This window comes from Marmota marmota, unplaced genomic scaffold, assembly GCF_001458135.2.
Source record: "Marmota marmota marmota unplaced genomic scaffold, marMar, whole genome shotgun sequence".
NCBI classification, from domain to species: domain Eukaryota; kingdom Metazoa; phylum Chordata; class Mammalia; order Rodentia; family Sciuridae; genus Marmota; species Marmota marmota.
In genome coordinates this window covers 175,651-197,139 of record NW_026000225.1, presented here as the reverse complement: position 1 = coordinate 197,139, position 21,489 = coordinate 175,651, and the positions used below count along the sequence as shown (strand labels likewise).

The following is a 21,489-nucleotide window of genomic DNA, read 5'->3' as shown; positions in this document are numbered from 1 at the left end:
TTTCTTATTTACCAAGAGGAAATGTGGCTGTGCCCAGAAACTTCCCCTCTTATCAGTAGGGCCAGGAGTTTCAGAGTCCTGGATTCCATAATCAGCTTTCCCATAAAAGTATGGGTATACAAAAAGGGCTTCATCTCTTTGAGACTAGGTATTTGAGCCTTTTGGAAATTGACCAAGGAATATTTAGAAAATGAAAGAAACATATTCCCAATTAAAAATTTTTAGCTCACTTGTTTACTGATAACACCATCAGATATACTTAGTTTTGGTTTCTAAATTGATAAGTAAAGTCCCAAATAGTACTGGTACACTGAGTATTCTTCTCCAGCTCATTAATTATTTCTTTGTTCCTAAATTCAATTGGGGACTTCCTAGTCCTTTCCTTAATGAACGGTTCAGGTATCTGACATTGCTGCCTACTTTTTTTTTTAACTCTCTTCTCTCCTTGACACTTTTCACTACATGTATTCCTCCTCATTTTATTGGCTGTAAAATAATAATAGTGGTAAATAGCAGCCAATGATCCTTGATTTTTCTCTCGGCTGAGTTCTAAGGTAAGTGTTTTCCATAGTGCATTTCATTTTATTCTCACAACAGCCCTGTGAGTTAGGTACTATTATTATTTCTATTATTTAGTTGAGGACACTGCAGCTCAGAAAAGTTAAGATAAAGCTGAGTGTCATGGTTCTATGAGTGGTAAACCAGGACTGAAACGCTGATAATCTGATTTAAAGTCATGATCCCATCCACCATGGCTTGCCTTTTTTGGGTCTTCTCTCCTTTTTTCCTGGTTATACTTGATTATTGGTCACCTTCATGGTAAAGATTTGAATTGCCCCTCTGCTTACTCTGTGCCCTCTCCGTGAGTGTGCTTATTCATTCATTCAATGACTTGGACCATCTTCTCTAGCCTGGTGACTACAGTGTGGTTCTTCCAGCTGGATTTTTTTCAGATTTCTAAACTCATGTGTCTTTCTGTCCTTTGGACATATGGACTTGGATGCTCTATAGAGGTTTCTTATGAAATATCTCAACTCCTTCAACTTTTACTAGATGTCTTCCATTAAGATAGGGGCAAAGCCAAAATCTGCAGCTACTGGCTGAAGTCCTTGAGCAGACATCCCACTGTCTAGTGTCAGTTGTAAGCTAAAGTTGTCACTTATGTTCTTGTAACAAGAATAAAACTTAGCTTATTCTTATATTCCATATTCAGTTAATGGTATCTCTAAGAACCAGTAATATAATTTGAGATGCTTAATAATGGATAAAAATGTAAGTTCTCTTGTTCAAAAATATTGAGAATTATAAGACCCTGATAGAAGAGAATGAAGTGTAAGACCCTGTGTGACTGCCCAAAGTTGACCAGATAGAGACCCGAGTCATCTCTCCAGCAGACCCTCATCCAATAGAACACTGGTCTTTCCAATCTAGCTTTCCTAATGCTTCTAATATTTCTCTCTTTTTCCAATCCAGGGTCATGCTTTAAGTCTTTTGCCATTTACTATTGAGATATTATAATAACCACCTAGCAACCACATAACTGTTCTCACTGCTTCAAATCTATTCTGATATTTTCTCATCACTTCATACTTACTTGATACCCTCTCAGCTCATAAACATGCCTCTAGTATTATTCATCATGGCATTTACATATCTTTTTATAGTGCTTATGTTTAATAACCAATGTTTTAAATATGTTGCTAACTTCTACAATATAAAATGAAAATTCTGTCAATCCGCCCATAGACCAATTAGCAAGTGAAATACCATGCACATATGTACACACATACAGCAATAATCACTCTGTGAAGGCAAAGGTAACATGTATTGAAAGAGATTCAAAAATCCATAGGAATAGAAGTGAGAGAGAATTCCCTAAAAGTTCTCCAGGTGAGACTGAATAATGGCCAAAGCAGTGGTACCCGAATGGGAATGGATAGGTAAAAGTGGTTGTATCAGAGTAATCAAGCTCCTCACACCCTTGGAGAATTAAAAGTTCTAAGACAGATACTCTTCCAAAGCTGCTTTCACCAGAAGACAGGTGATTCTGCTCTTTGCCTTTCCTCATTTTCCCTGCTTACAACACTTTTGAAAGTCAAGACAAAATAAAAACAGTTTCCCTTCTGACTTAACTGACAGCGTGGTTACTGGGTGGCATGGCAAGACACTGCTAACCTGTCTTCCCAAGTGACAGTCCCATGTTGCATTCCCTACCAGACATCAACTGTGTTCCGGTTGCTCCACATTCTCACCAGCATTTGGTGCTGTCAGTATTGTGGATTTTCAAGGCTGCTCTACAAATGAAGAAATCCAGAAAAGTAATTTGAGATTTCCAAAGACATAGGATGTTAATCATCTTTGCATTTGCCTATTTACCATCTGTATGTCTTTTCTTAGTTAAGTGTCTTGCACAAACCTTTTGTCCATTTTTTAAATTAAGTTGTTCATTTTCTTAGTTTTGAATTTTGAGAGTTCCTTTTATGTTTTTTATAGTAGTCATTTACCAGAGATATTTTTATGCATACTTTCTCCCAGTATGTGGTTTGTCTTTTCATTCCATTAACAATAATATCATTTGCTGAGAAAAACTTTTTTATTGTAATAAAATCCAACTTTGATTTTGTGTTTAAAAGTTGTTGCCAAACTCAAAATCACCTAGATTTTTCCCTAAATTATCTCCAGTAGTTTTATGTTCACAGCAGTATTTAAAAAGATGACTTTGTTAGAATTTTTAAAAAATAATTATTTAATAAAGAAATCAAGGATAAAGTGCTTCATTAATAAATTTTTATAAAAAATTTGCAGAAATATTCTCTCAGAAACTTCTGCTGAAGCAAAATTATATAACAAATACACATTTTTATATGTAACTTGTAGTAATTAAAATTATTTATGTGTTCACAAACTCTAATAACTTTTGTTTATAATGTTCTTATGTCTGCAAAGTAGGAAAAACAATAAAAGCCCAATCATAACACACATTTTGTATTTTGGCTTTTATAAAACTGTTCATTACAAATATATGAATACAATAATTTTGTAGGCATGTTTCAAAAGCAAAATTATATTGCTTCCTTATTTTACTTTTCAACCATTACATTGTAAGGATTGAAGATTTATTTGCATTTTTGCCCTCAGTTAAAATACAGATATTTGGAAATGGATTAAAATTCCCTTTTAGAAATGCTTCCTAAAACAGAAAGTTATATTAAATGAAGTAATAATTTCTCTTTAAGGGAATGATAAATTATTTATTTAACACATATACCTAAATGAAGTTATAACCAATGAAAACTAGGATCTGTATTAGAAAACATGATAGAGGTAGAAGAAAGTCACTGTAATTTCTCTTCTATATAAACTACAATTGTTTTAATTCTTGGTATCTAGTTGTTTTGGTATATTTCATAATTAATAGAAAATAATCCCACCTCCAGGATAAACTGTAAGCCATCATGAAACTATATCCACATGGATCCACTAGTTTACTGTGTATTTCCACCAACACTTTTCATAAAAATAGAAGTCAAAGTTATATTGATTTTTAAAGATAATATTTTGGGCACTGGAACAAAAGTTTGTACCCAAATTGCTGCTGTTCAGCCAGATCCTACATAATATACCAATAGCTAGATTAGGAATGCAGAAGTAAAATTACTCATGGCAGTCTATTACAAGATCCAATATTTCTCACTGGGAACTTTGATCCACAGGAGGAGGTGATAAGGTCATAGTTATACTAGTACTGCCAGACTGTTTTTCTAGAATAACCAGATAGAAGGAAGTAATCCCAGTATTATTTCCCTCTTCTGAAATCTTGGTTTCCAGTGCTCAACAAATACAATGAGCCTCATTAGTGAAAACCATATATATTTTCATTTCCTCTTTCAAACTATCAACTTCAGTTTTTCCTTTCTAAGTTTTTTCAACCACTGACATTAAATTTACTCTTTTGACTTCATCATAATACCCAACCTCAAAATCAACTCCAGGATTGCATTTATAGTACTTTGTAAAAAACATATAGTTTTAGGAAACACATCTTACAAGTTGTACAAAGGAATAGTATTCATATTTACTCCAGGATTCTGTTTTAGTAAATTATCAACCCTGTAACCACTAACACTGTCAGTAGGTGGGTGCATTGTAATCAAAAACAGAAAACTTCTTCCATCATTTGGTTCGTACATAGTAATTATATGTTCGTCACTGGAAATCTTTCAGGTACACATTCTGTGAAAGACATAAGTCTTCTTCTGCCACTTCAGTTTTCAGTGTAATTGATTTTAATTTGTGAAGCCTTAAAGTATGTACAGCATTTCATAATGTACATTTCCATCTTGAGGTAAAGAGAGGATGGAAACAATTTGACTCTCATAGGTAGTTTTGAGGCTTTGGGAGGGGGTTAGGATTAGTTATGATGAACTTATGTTTATCAGGGTGGAATCTCCATGGTTGAACCCTGGTAACCTTATGAAAAGAGATTGAGACCAGAACTTGCACATTCCTTCTGCTCTCTCAAGATTCAGCCAGCCAGAGGGCCATCACTGGATGCTGGTTCTCAATCTTGGACCAGTACTATGATCCAAAATAAACTTATTTTCTTTATAACTTTCCCAGTGTTATTTTAAATTTCCATCAACATTTTTTAAATGCTCATGGACTAAAGTCTTGGTTGCCAGTCAGTTGGTGCTATTGAAAGGTGGTAGAAACACCTTTAGGCAGTGGGGTCTGATGGAAAAAAATGGAGTTACTAGAGATGTGCCCTTGAAGGGCATATTGGGTCCCGGGTTCTTCTGTCTCTTTTTGCTTCCTGGATGCTATGAGCTGGGCAGTTTTGTTCTACCATGTGCTCCTTTCTATGATGTTCTGCCTCACCACAAGCCCCAAAGCAATGGAGCCCGCTCATCATAGCTCATCTGAAACTTTAGCTAAAATAAACTTTTTCTTCTTGAAGTTGAATTTTATCAGGTAATTTTTCATAGAAACAGAAAGTCAACTAACATACTCAGTCTGTGGTATTGTGTTATTAGCAAGAGAAAATGGACTAAGAAGAAAAGGAACCATGTTACTAAGAATTTATGACATCTAGCTAAAATATTTTCCTGTAATAAGATATCGCTTTTGTGCTCCATTGACACATCCTCTACAGTGCCCAAAAGAACACTCACTGTGATGAACAGAGACTATGGGGCAGTGGATGTGAAGTAGCCACATCTTTAGAAATATATCAAGTATTTCATTGTGCCTCTCTCAGTGCAGATATGAATTCATTAGAGGAAAATTCAAAATCTGGTTTTGTGTTATTTGGACCTATAGACTATCATCTATATAGATATATACTTTGCCCACTATAAAATTATGTGTAGTCAATTGCAGAAACATTTACAGGGGAAAAAGGGGGGAAAAAAACGTATCTCACCAAATAAGTATGATTACCACTGAAATTTAGCATATTTTGTAGGCAACCAAGTAAAATTTTGCTATAAGCTACAAGATTTCACTGGGTTGGGTGTATTTGAGCAATGATGTTAAAATGGTATTTAGACATTTTGATTTTAGAAGTACATGACGCATTTCCTTCTTCAAACATAGTTGTGCATACTCGTTGAAATTTCTGAATTATATTCCTTATCCTTAGAGCTGAACTTTTCATGAATTCAAGGTGCTTGCTAATCGTATACCCTGGGCATTGAATAGTTTTTCCTTCTATCTTTCATTATGCAACCAATTTCTGGCTGACCATTTGCTTCCTGATAAGATCCTGCTATGTCATCTCATTTCCTATCCTCACTTATACTTCCTTTCCCTCTAACCTCGTCTATTCCAAATAGAAAGAAAAAAAAAATAAGACTTATCAAAAACTCAAAATTTCTTCCTATTTATATCAACTATTATCCTAAGTAAGTTATTTCACTTTTCTGAGCCTCAATTTTGTCATCTTTAAAATGCAGAGATTGGCTTAGATGATTTTTAAGTTCCTCTCCATCTCTACCTTTCCAGAATTCCATTATTAAACAAATTCATGCTAGAGTGTTAGTGCTCAATAACCTAGGAAGAAACTGCATTTCAAAGGTGACCTATTCTTGTATGTCCTGATAGATGTCTTCATACATTCATTTATTCAGTAGTTATTTGCTAAGTATGTACTAAGAGCTGAGGGAACATAGGTCCAATAAATAGTACAGAGTGTTTCTGGCATCCTGAAGCTTATTGTGCAAAGAGAATACAAATAAACGAGTAATTATGAACAAGCACTAGCATTTTGAAAGTACCAGAATCCACTGGCCCTGCTGAAGGGATAATAGTGTGGAGTATACCTCATCTGAAGCAATATTTAATGGTAGACAAAAATGAAGCAAGATTTATTAGATCTTACATGATTTTTCTCTTTATTGAATTTCATCGTTATATTCCATTGACAAACAGGTTATAATATTTCTAATGTTGTTTGTAGTATGCTTATACTATCATTTTTTGTTATTTTCCTACATAGATCCATAGATAAAAGAAAAAATTATTTAGAAATCTTTTTATGGTGTATCATTAGTAAATTACTATCTATCAATAATTCATGGGTCTGATTCAATGAGCAGTGACAGGAAAATATGTCAATTTCTGTGCTTAAATGAAATGTACCTTTGCTGGGCTTACATTAACGATCCTTCAAAAAGGATTTCTTGGTTGTGTTTCTTACAGTCTTTAGGAAATTCATTATATCAGTGCCTCCAGTTCCTCTGTTTTCTTGTCCAGTTGGCTCTTCTGCCATTTCATTTTCCCTGGGTTTCTGGCTTGCAGGAATCACAATGTATTTTGTTACTATTTGCAAATGGTAGCTCCTCAGGGAGACCAGAGCTTCCACACACTGATCAAAAGTTTCCTGCAAGCCAGCATCATCTTTTGAAACAACAAATTCACGGACTGATGGTCCTGTCTCTAAGAAGCGAAGAAAGTCCTGATGTGCTGGTGGCATGTATGTTCTCATGTCCTGGAGGAACTCAGCAGCAGGTCCTAAAGGAACAAGATAAAGACAAGGTAACAGGGAGGCCAAAGTCTTCCCCAGTCAGGGGAGAAAGCTGAGGGAGGTCAGAGCAAATGGGAGATCACTATTAGGAACTACAGCAAAAAGTTCTGAGGTTAAGATCACCCTGTTTGGAGGATAAACAGTTATTGGGCTGCTACCAGCCAGCCATGGTAACTACACAAAACTACAGTTAATTCTGAAAATAAAATGAGCAAAAATTATTTTTCATATTAAGAATGTTCATATGTGTTTTCTTTATCATTTTTCTACTGTATTTGGTTCTTCCAAGAGGCTGATGTTATAGGCAGGGTATAAATAATCTACACTTGTTAGGTCACGACATTGAGTTTAAAAGAGTTTAAAGGATCATTTTAAATTAAGAAAAAAACATTTTCACCTAGCCCAGTGCTTTCCTCTTAGTATATAAAATAGAAGCTTAAGTGGGAAGAAGTTTTTCTAAGAAGAAATACATATAAAAAGACATATAAAAAAGTGGCTCATCTTTTTTTCTTTCTTTTTTTTCTGTGTGCGGTGCCTCATACATGCCAGAAAAATGCTCTACCATTGAACTATGTTTTCATTTTATTTTATTTTATTTTGATGGAGGGTCTTGCTAAAGTGCTAAAGATTTGAACTTGCAACCCTCCTGCCTCAGCCTTCCCAGCAGATGGGATGACAGGTATGTGGGAATGCTCCTGAAGAATGTAGCTCCTCATTAAACTCCTGTGCAAGCCTGTTTGGGCTGCTGGGTCCGTAGGATGGCTGCACACAAGATATGCCAGGCCTCTCCTGTCACTGCTGCCTTCATCTCCCCAACTTCTGCTCACAATTGGGTTTCATTTGCAGGTGACTTTCTTTCTGAATCTCATCCTACATTTTCAGAACATGTGATCCTGGCTCCCCCAGAGTCTATCAGCCTATAATTACATATTCAAATCCAGATTGAGAGAAGGATGAATTGGATCTGGGTTTTGGCTCTGCCACTTTCTAGCTGTTTAACAAGAAGCCTGTCACATTATCCTCTTAAGTTTTTGCATCTTCGTCTGTGAAATGGGATGTTGGCCATGTAATCCTTACTTTTCTGATTCTCCTGAAAGCATCCAATAAGCTCAGAAGAGATGCCAAAGGGAAGAAGCTTTATAAATATTAAGACGCAAGTTATATTATTGCAAGCGATGATTATTATTTGCCATTTCCACTCACCTCCACCAGCAATCTGCTCTATGCCCAGAAGGATATCAAGACTCTGAAATATGCTGCTTTGGGCAGCACTTCCCCCTGCATATTTTCTTGAGGTGTCCCAGACCCCCTCATACAGCAAACCCTCTGACAGCTGGGGGTTTCCTTTCCAGCTAGACCAGGAAGGAAAGAAAAAAAATCATTCTTTATATTAATTGTCAATTTTCTGATTTAAAATCTTGCTCTAGAGGTATTAGAAGGTGACAAGACAGATTTTGTGATTCTTTATCCAAATCTCTCCCTAATTTTCATGTATGCGAATAATAATGATATTCTGAGAAAATTTGGTATAAATACTCCCAGAAAAGAAACTTACCTTTGCACTAGCCAGATCATTCACTCTATTTAAAATGACAAGTTTCCCTATTCCCCTTCTAGGGCAATCCTGGACCAGTAATAACAGAGAATACTATCTATTCTTTTTCTACAAAATACATTTTTAGCATAATTGTTATCCAAACCTCATGAATGGTGAGGAACCATCAATAAGTATTTGGTGTGTTTTTATATTAGTTGAAATAAAACAAATTCAAGCATAATACTACATACCCAGACAAATAAATGCGAAGAACATTGAAAAATAGTTTGGGGTCCACATATTCTGTAAAAAGATGGAATATGTTTAATTAAGACTCATTAGAGGTAAACAGGGAGTTCAAGGTGTTGTAAATAACTCACAGGATTTTATCACAGGGTTCAGGAAAGGGATCAGGTCAGTCTATGCAGAACAAAGCCCATGTGGAAAAGCCCTTCTCACTCTCCTACCAATGGTGGAGGTGCCAGGCTCATCACCCATGTCCATGGAATGGGGTCCACTGTCAGACTGCTACATTGCTTGTTTAAGAAGCCACCCACCTCCTTACTCTACATCCTCAGGCCAGTTAAACTGTCAACATTTCTAGTACTACTTTGTATTCTTACTGACACACAGATAAAGTGCTTGCAAGAAATAAACCCGGGCTGGAGATATGACTTAGTGGTACAGCATTTGCTTAACATGTACGAGGCCCCCAGAAGAGTGAGGGAGACCAAAAATTTTAACAAAAGAAAACAAACAAACACAGCAGCCCCATGGACTATATATATCCCTAGGTCTCCCTCCCCCAAACTTACTAACATTTGATCTGAAAATGTGTCTCCTTTGCCAAGGAGCAATCAGCAGTAGCTCCAAGCCCAGTGATAAATACTCACATATTTGTTAAATCTGTTACCTGGTAGGGCAGATGCCCTTTTGCAAACCTTTTTGTTGTTGTTGTTGTTTGTTCGCTTTTTGTAGCTTTTCTAGCTGTTAATTTTGCAACAACTTTTGAGCTCAATGGCTTTTCTCTGTTGCTTCTCAGTGAACTTGTGAAGAAGCAGAATTAGCAGAGAGCTCTTATCAAGCAGAAGCTAAGATTTTTTTTTCAGAATTTAAAATTTCCTTCCCATTTAGCAAATGTCTTCGTAATTATTAGAAGCAAGCAAAAAACTCTTCAGAATTAAAGAGATCTGGTATGAAATTCTGGCTTTACTAGTTACTACCTGTGTATCCTTAAGTGTTTTATGTCTTTGAATTTATATTTCCTTATCTGTAAAATGGAGATAATAAAATCTACCATATGGAAAGTGGAATTATTTAATGAGATAAATATAACAAGTGAAAGAAACCACGCTCACTGACAGCTGTTTTTTACTTTCATTTCCTAACCGATTGTACCCTTCAGACAATCAGAAACATCTGACTGTTCTTAGAATGTTGTAATGTGTACAGTACTTGCCATGAATTTCCTGAAACACTCTTAGGGCTTCTTTCAGAGAAAAAACCACATCAAGAAGTGCCTTTTGCAAAGTATCCTGGTCCTGCTGTTTCACAGCACTGAGTATAATGGGAATTGCCTTAAAAAATAAAAATAAAAGACAAACATGTAAGATCTCCTACCACTAAACATTGGTATAAAATTCCCCCAGCTTAACCCACAAATTAAATTTATTTCTTCATTTATATTTTAAAAGTCAAAACAATTGGATTATGTCATTATGTATTATTAATGACAAATTGCATTGAAAATTTTTATTACTTACAGGATTTTCAAATTTGATTCTAAATATATGACCCCTAGTTTTATATTTTAGATGATACACAAAAGCAAATAAAATATTTTTTATAAGATAATCCATTACCCCTAATTAAGTGATCTTATATTGTATTTAACCAACACAAACTCAATTCATGCTACTATAATTCAGTTACTAAGGAATTACTCTGTTATGAATTGACATAAAAATTTCAAAAGTAAGTGGACATACTTTGATTGCAGGAGAAGCTGCTATTTCCACCAACAGAGAAACCAGGAAGAATCCTTTACTGCAGTCCTCACCAGGAAATGAGAACAAAATGTCCATGTTGCTAAGAAAATCAGGTAAAATAGGCAAGAAATTTAGCAAAATCACAGTATATTTTAGTATAACTTATAGTTTGCAAACATGTTAAATCAACAACTCCACACACACACACACACACACACATACACACACAGCTATATTAGGCACACTATCTAAGATCATACAATTAGTAATAAATAATATTTAAAATTACACTGGGACTTGGATTTTGTTCTAGATTTAGAACTAGAAAGTCCACAAATATGTCTGTTTCTACTATTCCATTAAATAGATATAGATATTCAAGGTTTTAAGAGAAATCTGAGGTAGAGTTTGAAGGAGTAATCTTTTGTTTAAATAAATATATTAAAATTTTTTCTGTGAACCTCACTCAATTTATCAGTGGCTTATTTGATATAAAGGAATTGACCAAGAAATTCAAATAACTTGGTTAGACCCTATTTTTCTTTTCTGTTGAAGTCTTGGCATTGGTACAAAAATGGTTTCAATGTCTGTGTATCTGTGAGTTTTGTGGTAGTTAGAATTCTGGTTTCTGAAGTCAGACCACCCCTGTAGCTTATTTGCTTGCTCTATGTCCCTTGGCAAGATAAGTGATAATCTTTTTACAAATTTATTTCTTCATCCTTTTCTCCTTCTTTTTATAAATTTATTTCTTCATCTTTTTCTCCTACTGTTATCTTCATCATTGTCTACAGTGACACCAGCTAGCCTTCAGCATTGATAATGTACCAAGACTTCTGTCAGTTCCAAGTCTTCACACTTGCTATGTCCTCTGCTATATAGACTGCCATCTTTCCTGTCTTCTGGACTCACTTCAAATAAATTGCCTCATGGATTCTTCCCTTTAAATATGTTATATGATTAGATAATTGATTAGACCTCCTAGCAGTTTACCTTCTTGTCCCTTCTATTAATCATGCAACATTATACAATTTTCATAAGTTGCCTTTCCTTTCCATTAGTCTAGCTTCACTAGGAAAAGCTTACACCTTAGTTTCTCCAGCTCTTGGCTATGTAGAGTACATAGGTCAAAAGTAATAAGGACTGGTAAAAAGCAAAATCAAGTAAACAAAAACAGGTTTCTTTATAACTACTTATTGACATTGTTAACTAGTTCTTCCCAGGGAGGTCATTAGATCACAGATACATAGATGTATGTTCATTTTGTATTTAGGCATATAAATTCCATAATTCATATCAAGTTGTATTTTTGTATGTTTCTCTACCTATAATATTAAATAGACATGGTCATATTAAAATCATAGATATAGTTTTAAGGAATGGGATTATTTGCTCTTTTAATAATAACCTAAATTATTTTTGCCTGAACTCAATCAACTATTTAAAAATGTATTTGTAATACTTTGATAATCGACATTCACTTTGAATAAAAAATAGTTCTTAGAATACTTACTCATAGGTCATAGGCCTGGTAGAATCAATCCGGAAGCCATGAGCCAATTGGAATAGAGAAAGAAAGGTAATTGAAATCAAATGGTTTTGAGTTACTATTATCAGATTGAATACTATTGATCAAACTGAGGTAAGACATAGTTAAAAAAGAAAAACTGTTGGTTTTTTTTGTATCTTTCAGGATTGTATTGGAAATATCTAATTTATAAAAAAAATTAAAAATTAAATATGCGAGGAACACATAGTAAAAACTCATTATTACTGTTAAGATAATTTCTAGATCAAATCTTTTCATTTTGTGGTACAGCCACCTGTAGAACACTCCTTCCTGTATACACCCATGGCCACAGGTCTTTGTTGGAGCAAATCCCATCACTGAGGGATAGGAGTGGCCTCAATTCTGTGCAGTCTTTTCTGAGAAGCAGACACTGCTGCTTTCCTGCTGGAAACTCTTACATGCAACTTACTACTTAAAAATTAATTCAAATTATGATGATAATAATAAAAATAACAATTAATAATAGAAGGGAGATTATCAGAGTAGAGCAAAGGAATCAAGGGGAGGGAAGAATGGAGGAAAAGGGATGTTCTGTGGAAGGAGATTGATCAAAGTGTGGTATGTACATGTAGAATATGGTATAATGAGTTTTAGTGTTTTGCATTAATCATAATATATTAACAAAAAATGTAAGTAAATTAATTAATTAAAAATAGATTGGTAAAATCTCAAAAATGTGTTAATCCAAGGAACTCAGGCACCAAAGCATATATACTCTAGGGTTTCATTGATACAAAATGCAATAAAAAACAAACTAATTTCTGATAAGACAAATTAGAATGTATTTGCCTGGAACAGAGAAGGGAATTGAATAAAAAGAGACACAAAGAACTTTTCGGAGGTCACAGAAGTACTCTGTGGCTTGTAAGCTTGTTTGGGGACGTGGTTACATGCATACCTGTATACAAAAGGCAAATTCAAATTGAACATTTAGAATCTCTATGTATTTTACTATATGTTAAATACACAGCACTCTCTCACTTTTGTACATTTGTAGTTTCAGACACAATAGTCCAAGAAATAATAGACAATACCAGAGAAACTGTACTGTCAAAAATTAAACCAATAAATAACTACATATTGATTTAAATAACATACATTCCAATTCATCTGTTATAATCACAGTTTACATACCCACTGGGATCCTTTTTCTTCCAATTTGCCAAGACACAATCTGCATAACACAGAATAGGAGGTAGTCCCAGCTTCTCAGAGAGTTTGCAGTAAGGAATAGCAATATTGCTTGGCAAGACCTAATTAAAACACAATACTTAGTTTGAATCATTGAAGTGTGTTACTTTTTTTGCTGCTTTCTGAGTACCAAAACCTTGACTGCTTTTTGTATAATGGCATTTGAAAACAAATAAGTGGATTTTTTTTCTTTTCCACATTTCATTACTTAACTCTGGTAATTGTTAAACATTCATGTTTTGAATTTGGGTGGGCATAATTTGGCTCTAAGGAAGAAAAAGAACAGAGTACAAAGCCTGGGTCTTTTACTTCCCAGTGGCCTTGGGAGCTATTTTCCCGCCTTCACTCATCCATTTCTCCCATGAATAATTATTAAGTAATTTTTCTATGCAAGACACCACATTATTCACCAGAAATAAAAATATAAAATTGATTATGTCAAAGATACTCAAAGTCTTTGTAATTAAGACTTTTGGATATGAGACAGTAGAAGTGCAGTTTGCTACTCTTGAAGCTCAATGCAGAAGGAAATTCTCCTGGACAATTTTTTTCCCCCGTGAAAGATTCACCATAGGACCTTGGTGCTTAGTAAATCTTTCAGATTTAATTGTCCTGGAAGAAGAGAGCTCCTTTACCCTGGCTTTGTATTTCACTGTAGAAATAACTACATCAACTGAGATGGCACTTTTGGCTAAACTCTTTCATTCTCTCTTCCTCAGGAGGTATAGAGGCTCATCGAATTGCTGGGTTTGGAAGTGAAAACACAGCTCAGCCCCTTTTTCCTCCTCAACTCTTCATTTTCTGAACCTGCTACTTGTAAAATCTGTTCTGCAATCAGCCACAGAATAAAAGGCTTCTGCCCACACAGGGTGATTCTACAGTTGTCTAATGCTGCCTAACTAGATGGCTAAGTAGGCAAGCTGATTCCGAGAGCTCTTACAGCCATTCACTGCTTCCTCCTTTCCAGGCCAAGTTCTCCAATAACTCCCTTAGCCATGAAACTAACATTTTATCCTTTATCTGCCTGACTTCATCATCTACTATCACCTAGCTTATAATTGTACTGTCCCATGTAGTAATTGGGATAATCATTGACATCAGCAGCCTTTGGCTGATATATGTGTGTATCTAAGGAGGGGAAGAATAGGGATTATGGCCTGCCTGGGGTAGTGGATAGAGATGGTATGATGATAAGTCATGGGCCACAGTTTTGTGAAAACCACAGGAGTTATAACCCAAGTCACTCTCCATTAGCTTAATGACTTTTGAGGGCTTTAACCAGGAGAACAGAATGTTAGGACAAAATCACTGGTCATCAAATCACACTGGGATGTATACTTTATGTTGAAGAGCTTGTGCTTCTAAAGACTGAAACATTGTAGCTGGCAAAATAGTTACGTTTTTCAAAAGGAAATAATTTTGTCCCTCTCTGATTTAGAGAATGTTCAGAGGGGTAAAAAGGGTGACGTTTAGTTGAATAATTAACTAGAACTGATCTGGAAAAAGGAAATAAAGTGCTCAAACATGTCTTTATTACAGATACAGCTGCTATGAAACTCAGATGATAACTTCTTGCCAATTCTCAAGCAAAATGTGATTTATATTTACTTACATTTTGTTCATTAACTTTTTCTTTCTTAATAACTGCCCCACTGAAACATGTTTTTACGGGTTTTACAGTACTACTACTTCCTGAGATTATTTTCAGAATGATAAGACTCTATGAAACCATGATAAATTAAAAATACACTTTCATCTTTTCTTTCTTAATTCTGACCTAAAGTCTGATACATTTATTATTTTTCAATTACACTATATGCCTTCTGGTCTCCACGTTCTTGGTCAGTGTTTTTCCTCTTGCCTTGTTGTTCTGTCTTCTGAGCATTAGTGGTGACACCAACTACTATTTAAGTCCTCTGGACTTCTGCTCAGGGCAACTAGCATAGACTGATTTTCAGTACAGACACACATATTTCTAGCAAATCTAATGAGATTATTCACTTAAAGAAACTTTAAGTTAGATTATAAGACTAGAACCAGTTTTAGACTGTTTGGCATCATCCCAATCTGGATGTAGTAGTTCAATGATTAGCATGAGTTGTTCCCAGGATCATGCAGAACAACAACTTCTATCCCTATGTGTCAGAAATGACTCATCATATAGGTGGATCATATGTGATCACCTGCCTTTAAGCACAGTGTGATAAGAAAAATAACTAAATAAAACACTAATTAGCTTTGCTGAAAAAGGAAAGTGTTCACTAAGTGGTAGAAGATGCCCTTTGAATCCAGTTTATTCTTAAATTCAGAGCTGGGTGGGGTTGGGCACACCTGTAATCCCAACGGCTCCAGAGGCTAAGGCAGAAGGATATAGAGTTCAAAACAAGCTTCAGCAATGGCCAAGGTGCTAAGCAACTCAGTAAGACCTTGTCTCTAAATAAAGTACAAAAAATAGGGCTGGGGATGTGGATCAGTGGTTGAGTGCTTCTGGGCTCAATACCGGGTAACCTCCCCCCAAATAAATAAATAAATTCCAGTATTGGTTTGATAAGATTGTGGCTGCCAAATAAAATACAGGATGTCCAACAAATTTGCATTTTTCAGGACACACACATACACTAAATAATTGCATATCTGAAATTCAAATTTAACTGGAACCCCTGTGTTTGCACTGGCTCAATCTGGGACCACTACAAGAGATGGGAAGGCAAGGATTTTAGCAGCATTACAGGACAGATACTGAATATGAGCCTAATTTACAATGTGATCTTCACTGCTATTTTTATTTTAATAGTAAGACTATGACTGACACATGAATGCATACCTATAAATATATATACAAGATGATTTAAAATTAAGGGTTTTTTTTATGTTGATAAGAGTTGAACGAAACCAAGATACTCTTCTATGTTGATAGATGGAAGCACTTACACATTAACCATGAAGAGCCATTCAAAGATATTTATTGTAGTGTCATATATAATACTGATTTTTTTCTATTTTGGTACCAGAAATTAAACTTAGGGGCACTTAACTGCTGAGCTACATCCCCAGCCCTTTTTTGTATTTTATTAGAGACAGGGTCTCACTGAGTTGCAGAGGGTCTCTCAAAGTTGCTGAGGCTGGCTTTGAACACTGCATCCTCCTGCCTCAACTTCCAGAACTGCTGGGATTACAGGGCACGTGTGACCATGCCCAGTTTATAATGAAATGTTTTTGAAAAGTTAAATATTTATCAATAGAAGATTTAGTAGGTAAGCAAAAGTTCAGTAACTCAATGAACAGTTGTACAATTATTCCAAACAATTAGGATGATTGTGTAGTAACTAAAAAGTGTTCACAATATAATTAAATTAAAGAAGTCGAATGCATATGTGTATGGATAGGATGGAGCAACTGTGTTATACAAGAAAAAGGCAAGTATAATCATAACAGTTGATATGCTAAATCAGTAAACTGTTATTTTCTTTTCTTTTTGTTCTCTCATCTTAACTTTAAAAGTACAGTTATAGTACTTTTTGAAAATTTTTTCTCTTTCTTTCTTTTTCTTTTTTCTTTTCTTTTCTTTTTTTCTTTTCTTTTTTTTTCTTTTTTTTTTTTTTTTTTTGTGGTACAGGTGATCAAACTCAGGACCTCACCCATGATAGGCAAATGCTCTGGAAACTATAACCAGACACTGGGATTGTTTACATTAAATATCAATTGGATTTCATTTTCACTCATGTTGCATAAGAAATACCAGAAAATCTCCATACCTTTCGGACATCTCCATCACCTCGATCCCACACGTATGCCATGGTAATGTATCCCAGAACCAAATGTGCGAGTCGCTGTGACTTATGTCCTTGGAGCTCATCAATGCTGAGCAGTGGTATCTGAGAACAAATGGAGAGACTTGACCCAATTCACTCTTGATCCAATTTCTAATTTAGGCTTAGAAATCAACTTAAAAATGTTAAGCAACCATACAAGAAGACAAATGTAATATGTATTTCAAACCTTCTCAACTTCTGCTCGAAGTTGGCCATTCTCAATCAGTTCAGGAAGATTTTTAGCAATGAAAATCCAGGCGTCATAATCATGAGGTAGTTCCTCCTTGAAAGAAAAAAATAGGACTTTGATTTGCTAGTGGAAGTTACTGTAAAATAGTGTTGGTTTCCTGAGGATGACTCCCCTTGCTTCTAAGTACATTTTGTGCATCATTGCCCCAACAAACCTGTACTTGTCTGAAAACACCAGCCTGTGCTTTGTCACCTGACAAACAGGGCTCAAGCTCTTCTCTGTTTTCCACCTCTTCTCTCTTTAAGCACTTTCATTTTGCATTCTTTTCAAAATTCAACCCAACAGATGCTCTAAAACCTTCCTTAGTATACCATTCAACATCAATCTTCTCCATTATAAATCCTATGGAGTATACCTTACATGTCATTATTAAGTAATCTTGTGTTTTATATTTTTTTCCATTTCAACTAGATTTTAAGTTCTTTGAACAGAAGAAAATCTCATTAGTGGATTGGGCTTTCTGCTCACTAATTTCATATGCATTTCTCATTTAATTCTTGTAATTGCCCCAAAAGTTGTCTCTATGTCATAAATAAAAAGAACCTGGTCTCAGTTTACATAACTTGTGACACACACACACACACACACACACACACACACAATTGTAATTCAGACATATATATTTCCAATTTCAGAATCCATAGTCTTTTTATGTCTTAATATTTGATGACAAGGATTATAATGTGCAAATTATTTTAAATTTATATCTTTTTCAAGAACTGAAATACACCTGGAAATATAGAAGAAACTGTATAGGATAAAGTCTCTTATGCTTCTAGCAAATGTTTCAAGACTCCCAGTTGATGCCTAAAACTGCAAATAGCACTTAACCACTATGCATTTTCCCTATATCTACATCCTATGATAAACTTAATACCTTTTTCATTTGAAGTAAGCACTTACTATGCTCTTTGGTGATAACTTTTGCAGTTTTAGGTGTGACAGCAAAAACAACTTGAATAGTTTCTTCACAATTTCACTGATACATTTGTTCTTACCATAGAGCTTAACAACACAGCAATTTTTTTTTTCTTTATTAAATCAAGAACTTTCACCTTTTCACTTTATGGAAGCACATTAAACTCCTCTTTGGAATATCTAAATTGTCAAGAGACATCACTACTCTTGTGCTTTGGGGTTATTAGTAAGAAAAATAAGGGTTGCAAAACAAGCACTGCAAAACTTTGACAGTCCATCTCATAACCTGGGCACTACTGAGTTACTAACAGATAGGTGAGTTTATAGCATGAATACACTGGAAAAAGAGATGACTCATGTCCTGGGAGGGATGGAATGGAGTGGTGTGAAGTTTCATTATAAGACTCAAAAACAGTGAGCAATTTAATGCTCATAAATTGTTTACTTATGGCGTTTTCCATTTTACTTTGAGACTATGGTTGACTGCAGGTCACTGAAGCAAACGAAAGCAAAAACATAGAGGGTGGACTACTGTATGCATGTAAATTGCCTACTTTGGTTCCACTATAGGCTTGATTTTTGCCCAACAAATACAAATGAAATTCAAATAAAAGTGTCTTCTTGATCTGATCATATTTTTTTATCACATATCAAAGGAAAATATACAGCCAGGTGCCGAACGGCATCTAGAGATGTGGCTCAGTGGCTAAGCACCTCTGAGTTCAATTCCTAATACCCCCCTAAACAGCAAACAAAACCCAAAGGGAAACACAAACGCAAGACCTAGGCAAAATCCTGAAGTGAGGCACAGGCAGAAGTCTGAACAACTTCCTGTATACCCTGCCCTAATGCCTCATTCAGGTTGCTTCAAAGTGAGCCTTTTGGGTTATCAGTAATGGACTGTGGTGACTGAAGACAAATGGCTTAACTTTATTCCACATGGGTAAGGCTTCGAACTTTAAAACCAAGTTAAGACTGTAAGTGAACTGTAAAGCAAAATAACCGATATAAATAAAATTCACAGAGATTCTTCAGCTACATCCCTGTGTTTGGACGCAGTGTGTGTGAAAGCCCTGAGGTCTCCAGGAGCCACGGGGGGCGGGGGGGAGGTGTCAGGGTTCATAAATTGCACACAATTGTAGATGTGGTCACTCTGGCAGTGACAGTGATGGCGCTGGAAACGGAGCACAATAGAGTTTCCACAGCAGCAGCGGCGCACCTTGGGACCCAACAGCGGCTTGGGCGACTGGGAGAGTCCACCGCCGCCGGGGCATGAAGCCTGGACCCAGGCCAGATCAAGGAGGCGAAACTGCAGCTGATTCCAATGCCCGACCTGCGGAGCGAGGCAGCTGCTTCCCCGCCAGGCTCCTCAGCCAGAGGGACCGCGCTGTGACTCCGCCCCCAACACGCCCACGTCTATCGGTGGCTCAGCTGCTGCGCGCCTGGGTGAGGTAGGGCGGCTGCTTGGGCGGGTTATTCCAGAAACTTGCGGCTGTGTCCGCCGCTGAGCGTGATTGTGGGCAACTGGACTGACGGTGAAACTTGGGCGGATTAGGCAGAGGTTGGAACCTTTAGGGAAGCTGTTTGGGCCTATTACACTGCTTAGCTAATTAACCTGATCCCGTAAGCAGCAGAAAAGGCAGCATAGCTCCGCCCTCAATGTGTGACCCGCCTGTGGCATCCTGGGATCTGGGGTTTGTGCGGGGAGACAGTGCAAACTCCTTCTCTAGAGCCAAGCTATCGTGCACGCTCCAGAAAGTCCCTCTAACTGGGCTCCAAGCTTGTCCCCCGTGTCGCTAAGGTTGCCAATGTCGATGGCAAGGTTGCCTTTGCTGATGGCCACAGAGGTCTGCTGGGACTTTACCCCTTTCCTTGACCTGGGTCGCACTTTTCGGTGAGCTTTATACCATACTCTCCACTCTCCCAAGACTGTATCTTACAGGGTTCTTGTCTCTAACTTGCTGGGTTCCAAAATCACTCACCTCAAAATTCAGCTTTTAATTGTTATGCTGGTGCTTCTTTGTGAAAGAGGTGAGTGCTGGGCACCTCTGTATGACTATCTTGCCCTCTGACTCTAAATGTGTGATTATTAAAATATTAATGATAAATAGATATACGTGGCATTCTTTAGAATACAACTTAGGGACATATAATTTTGAAGCAAGCATTTTTCTCCATATGCATTGTGCTTTATAGCTAAAACTTGCAAAATATAATTTTTAAGGTATTTCATACTCATTTGCATCTTACTCTTAGTAAACAGTAACCATTATTCATACAAGACGAAAGTTACTTGATGTATCATTTCATAAACCAAATCAAATCAAGAGCACAAACTTTGACCAGTTTGACAGATATCACTAGAAAAAGGGGCTTCTGCATGACTCATGGACATTAATAACTTTGGCCTTTTCAGAATACCCTCAGAAAAAACGATTGTAATCAGTCAACTTTTGGTATCTATAGTATAGTCCTTTTGTAAAGGTAAAATACCTTCCATGGTTTCTTTATTTAATCATTCTTAATTTCTATTAGGTAAATAAGAACTACATATATGACTGAGTTTCTAGGAGGAAAATTTGAAGAACAGAGAGACACAGTTATTCAAACTCTGCCTCCAATTGTGATATTTCCCCTTATTTCACCACCCTCTCTTACCAGTGGATTTGGCAGAGCGAAGCCCAGATCTTCATCTATATGGTACTCTTCAAGGATTTTCCAAGAATCTTCCATAAGTGATATTTTATCATGTGCCATTCTTGAGGTCTACTCCACTGATCCTCCTCAGCCTCTAAGAAGTTTCAGAACATCTATTTTTTATAGTCATTGTTAGAGCCAGTGACTACAGCTTATCACGTAAGCAGAAAGAAATGACTTCCACTTTTGGGATAGTTTCATTTTCTACTTTCTTTATTTGTAATTTGATAAACAATAAAACCACAAAGCATCTTTGTTCATCATATGAAGAAACTGAAAGTTTGCATTCATTATCAGGGCTTTTTCAATAAGAACATCATTTGCTTACTGCTATATGGTAAACCATAAAACTTTTTATTGAAATAACAAGAACTATGGGAACAGGTGACAAGAAAAAAAATTTTATGGAAAAATTCAAATCTTCAATTCAAACAATTTTTACCATGGCTATATCTAAGTTATCATTTAGTCAATCCAGCCATTGGCTTTCATTTATACTTACAGG

General features: G+C 36.0%; 1 protein-coding gene across 1 annotated transcript; it reads right to left on the bottom strand.

Moving 5' to 3' along the window:
- Window positions 1-6,364: 6,364 nt before the first annotated feature.
- Ido1 (indoleamine 2,3-dioxygenase 1) lies at window positions 6,365-21,115 on the bottom strand. The gene is made up of 10 exons (XM_015506238.2): window positions 20,946-21,115; window positions 17,307-17,402; window positions 17,063-17,182; window positions 13,251-13,369; window positions 12,060-12,074; window positions 10,550-10,649; window positions 10,021-10,138; window positions 8,813-8,864; window positions 8,228-8,376; window positions 6,365-7,011 (listed from the first exon to the last, which is right to left on the bottom strand). The coding sequence occupies exons 1-10, from the start codon at window positions 21,042-21,044 to the stop codon at window positions 6,656-6,658; spliced, it is 1,224 nt and encodes a 407-aa protein (XP_015361724.1). The 5' UTR covers window positions 21,045-21,115; the 3' UTR covers window positions 6,365-6,655.
- Window positions 21,116-21,489: the final 374 nt, after the last annotated feature.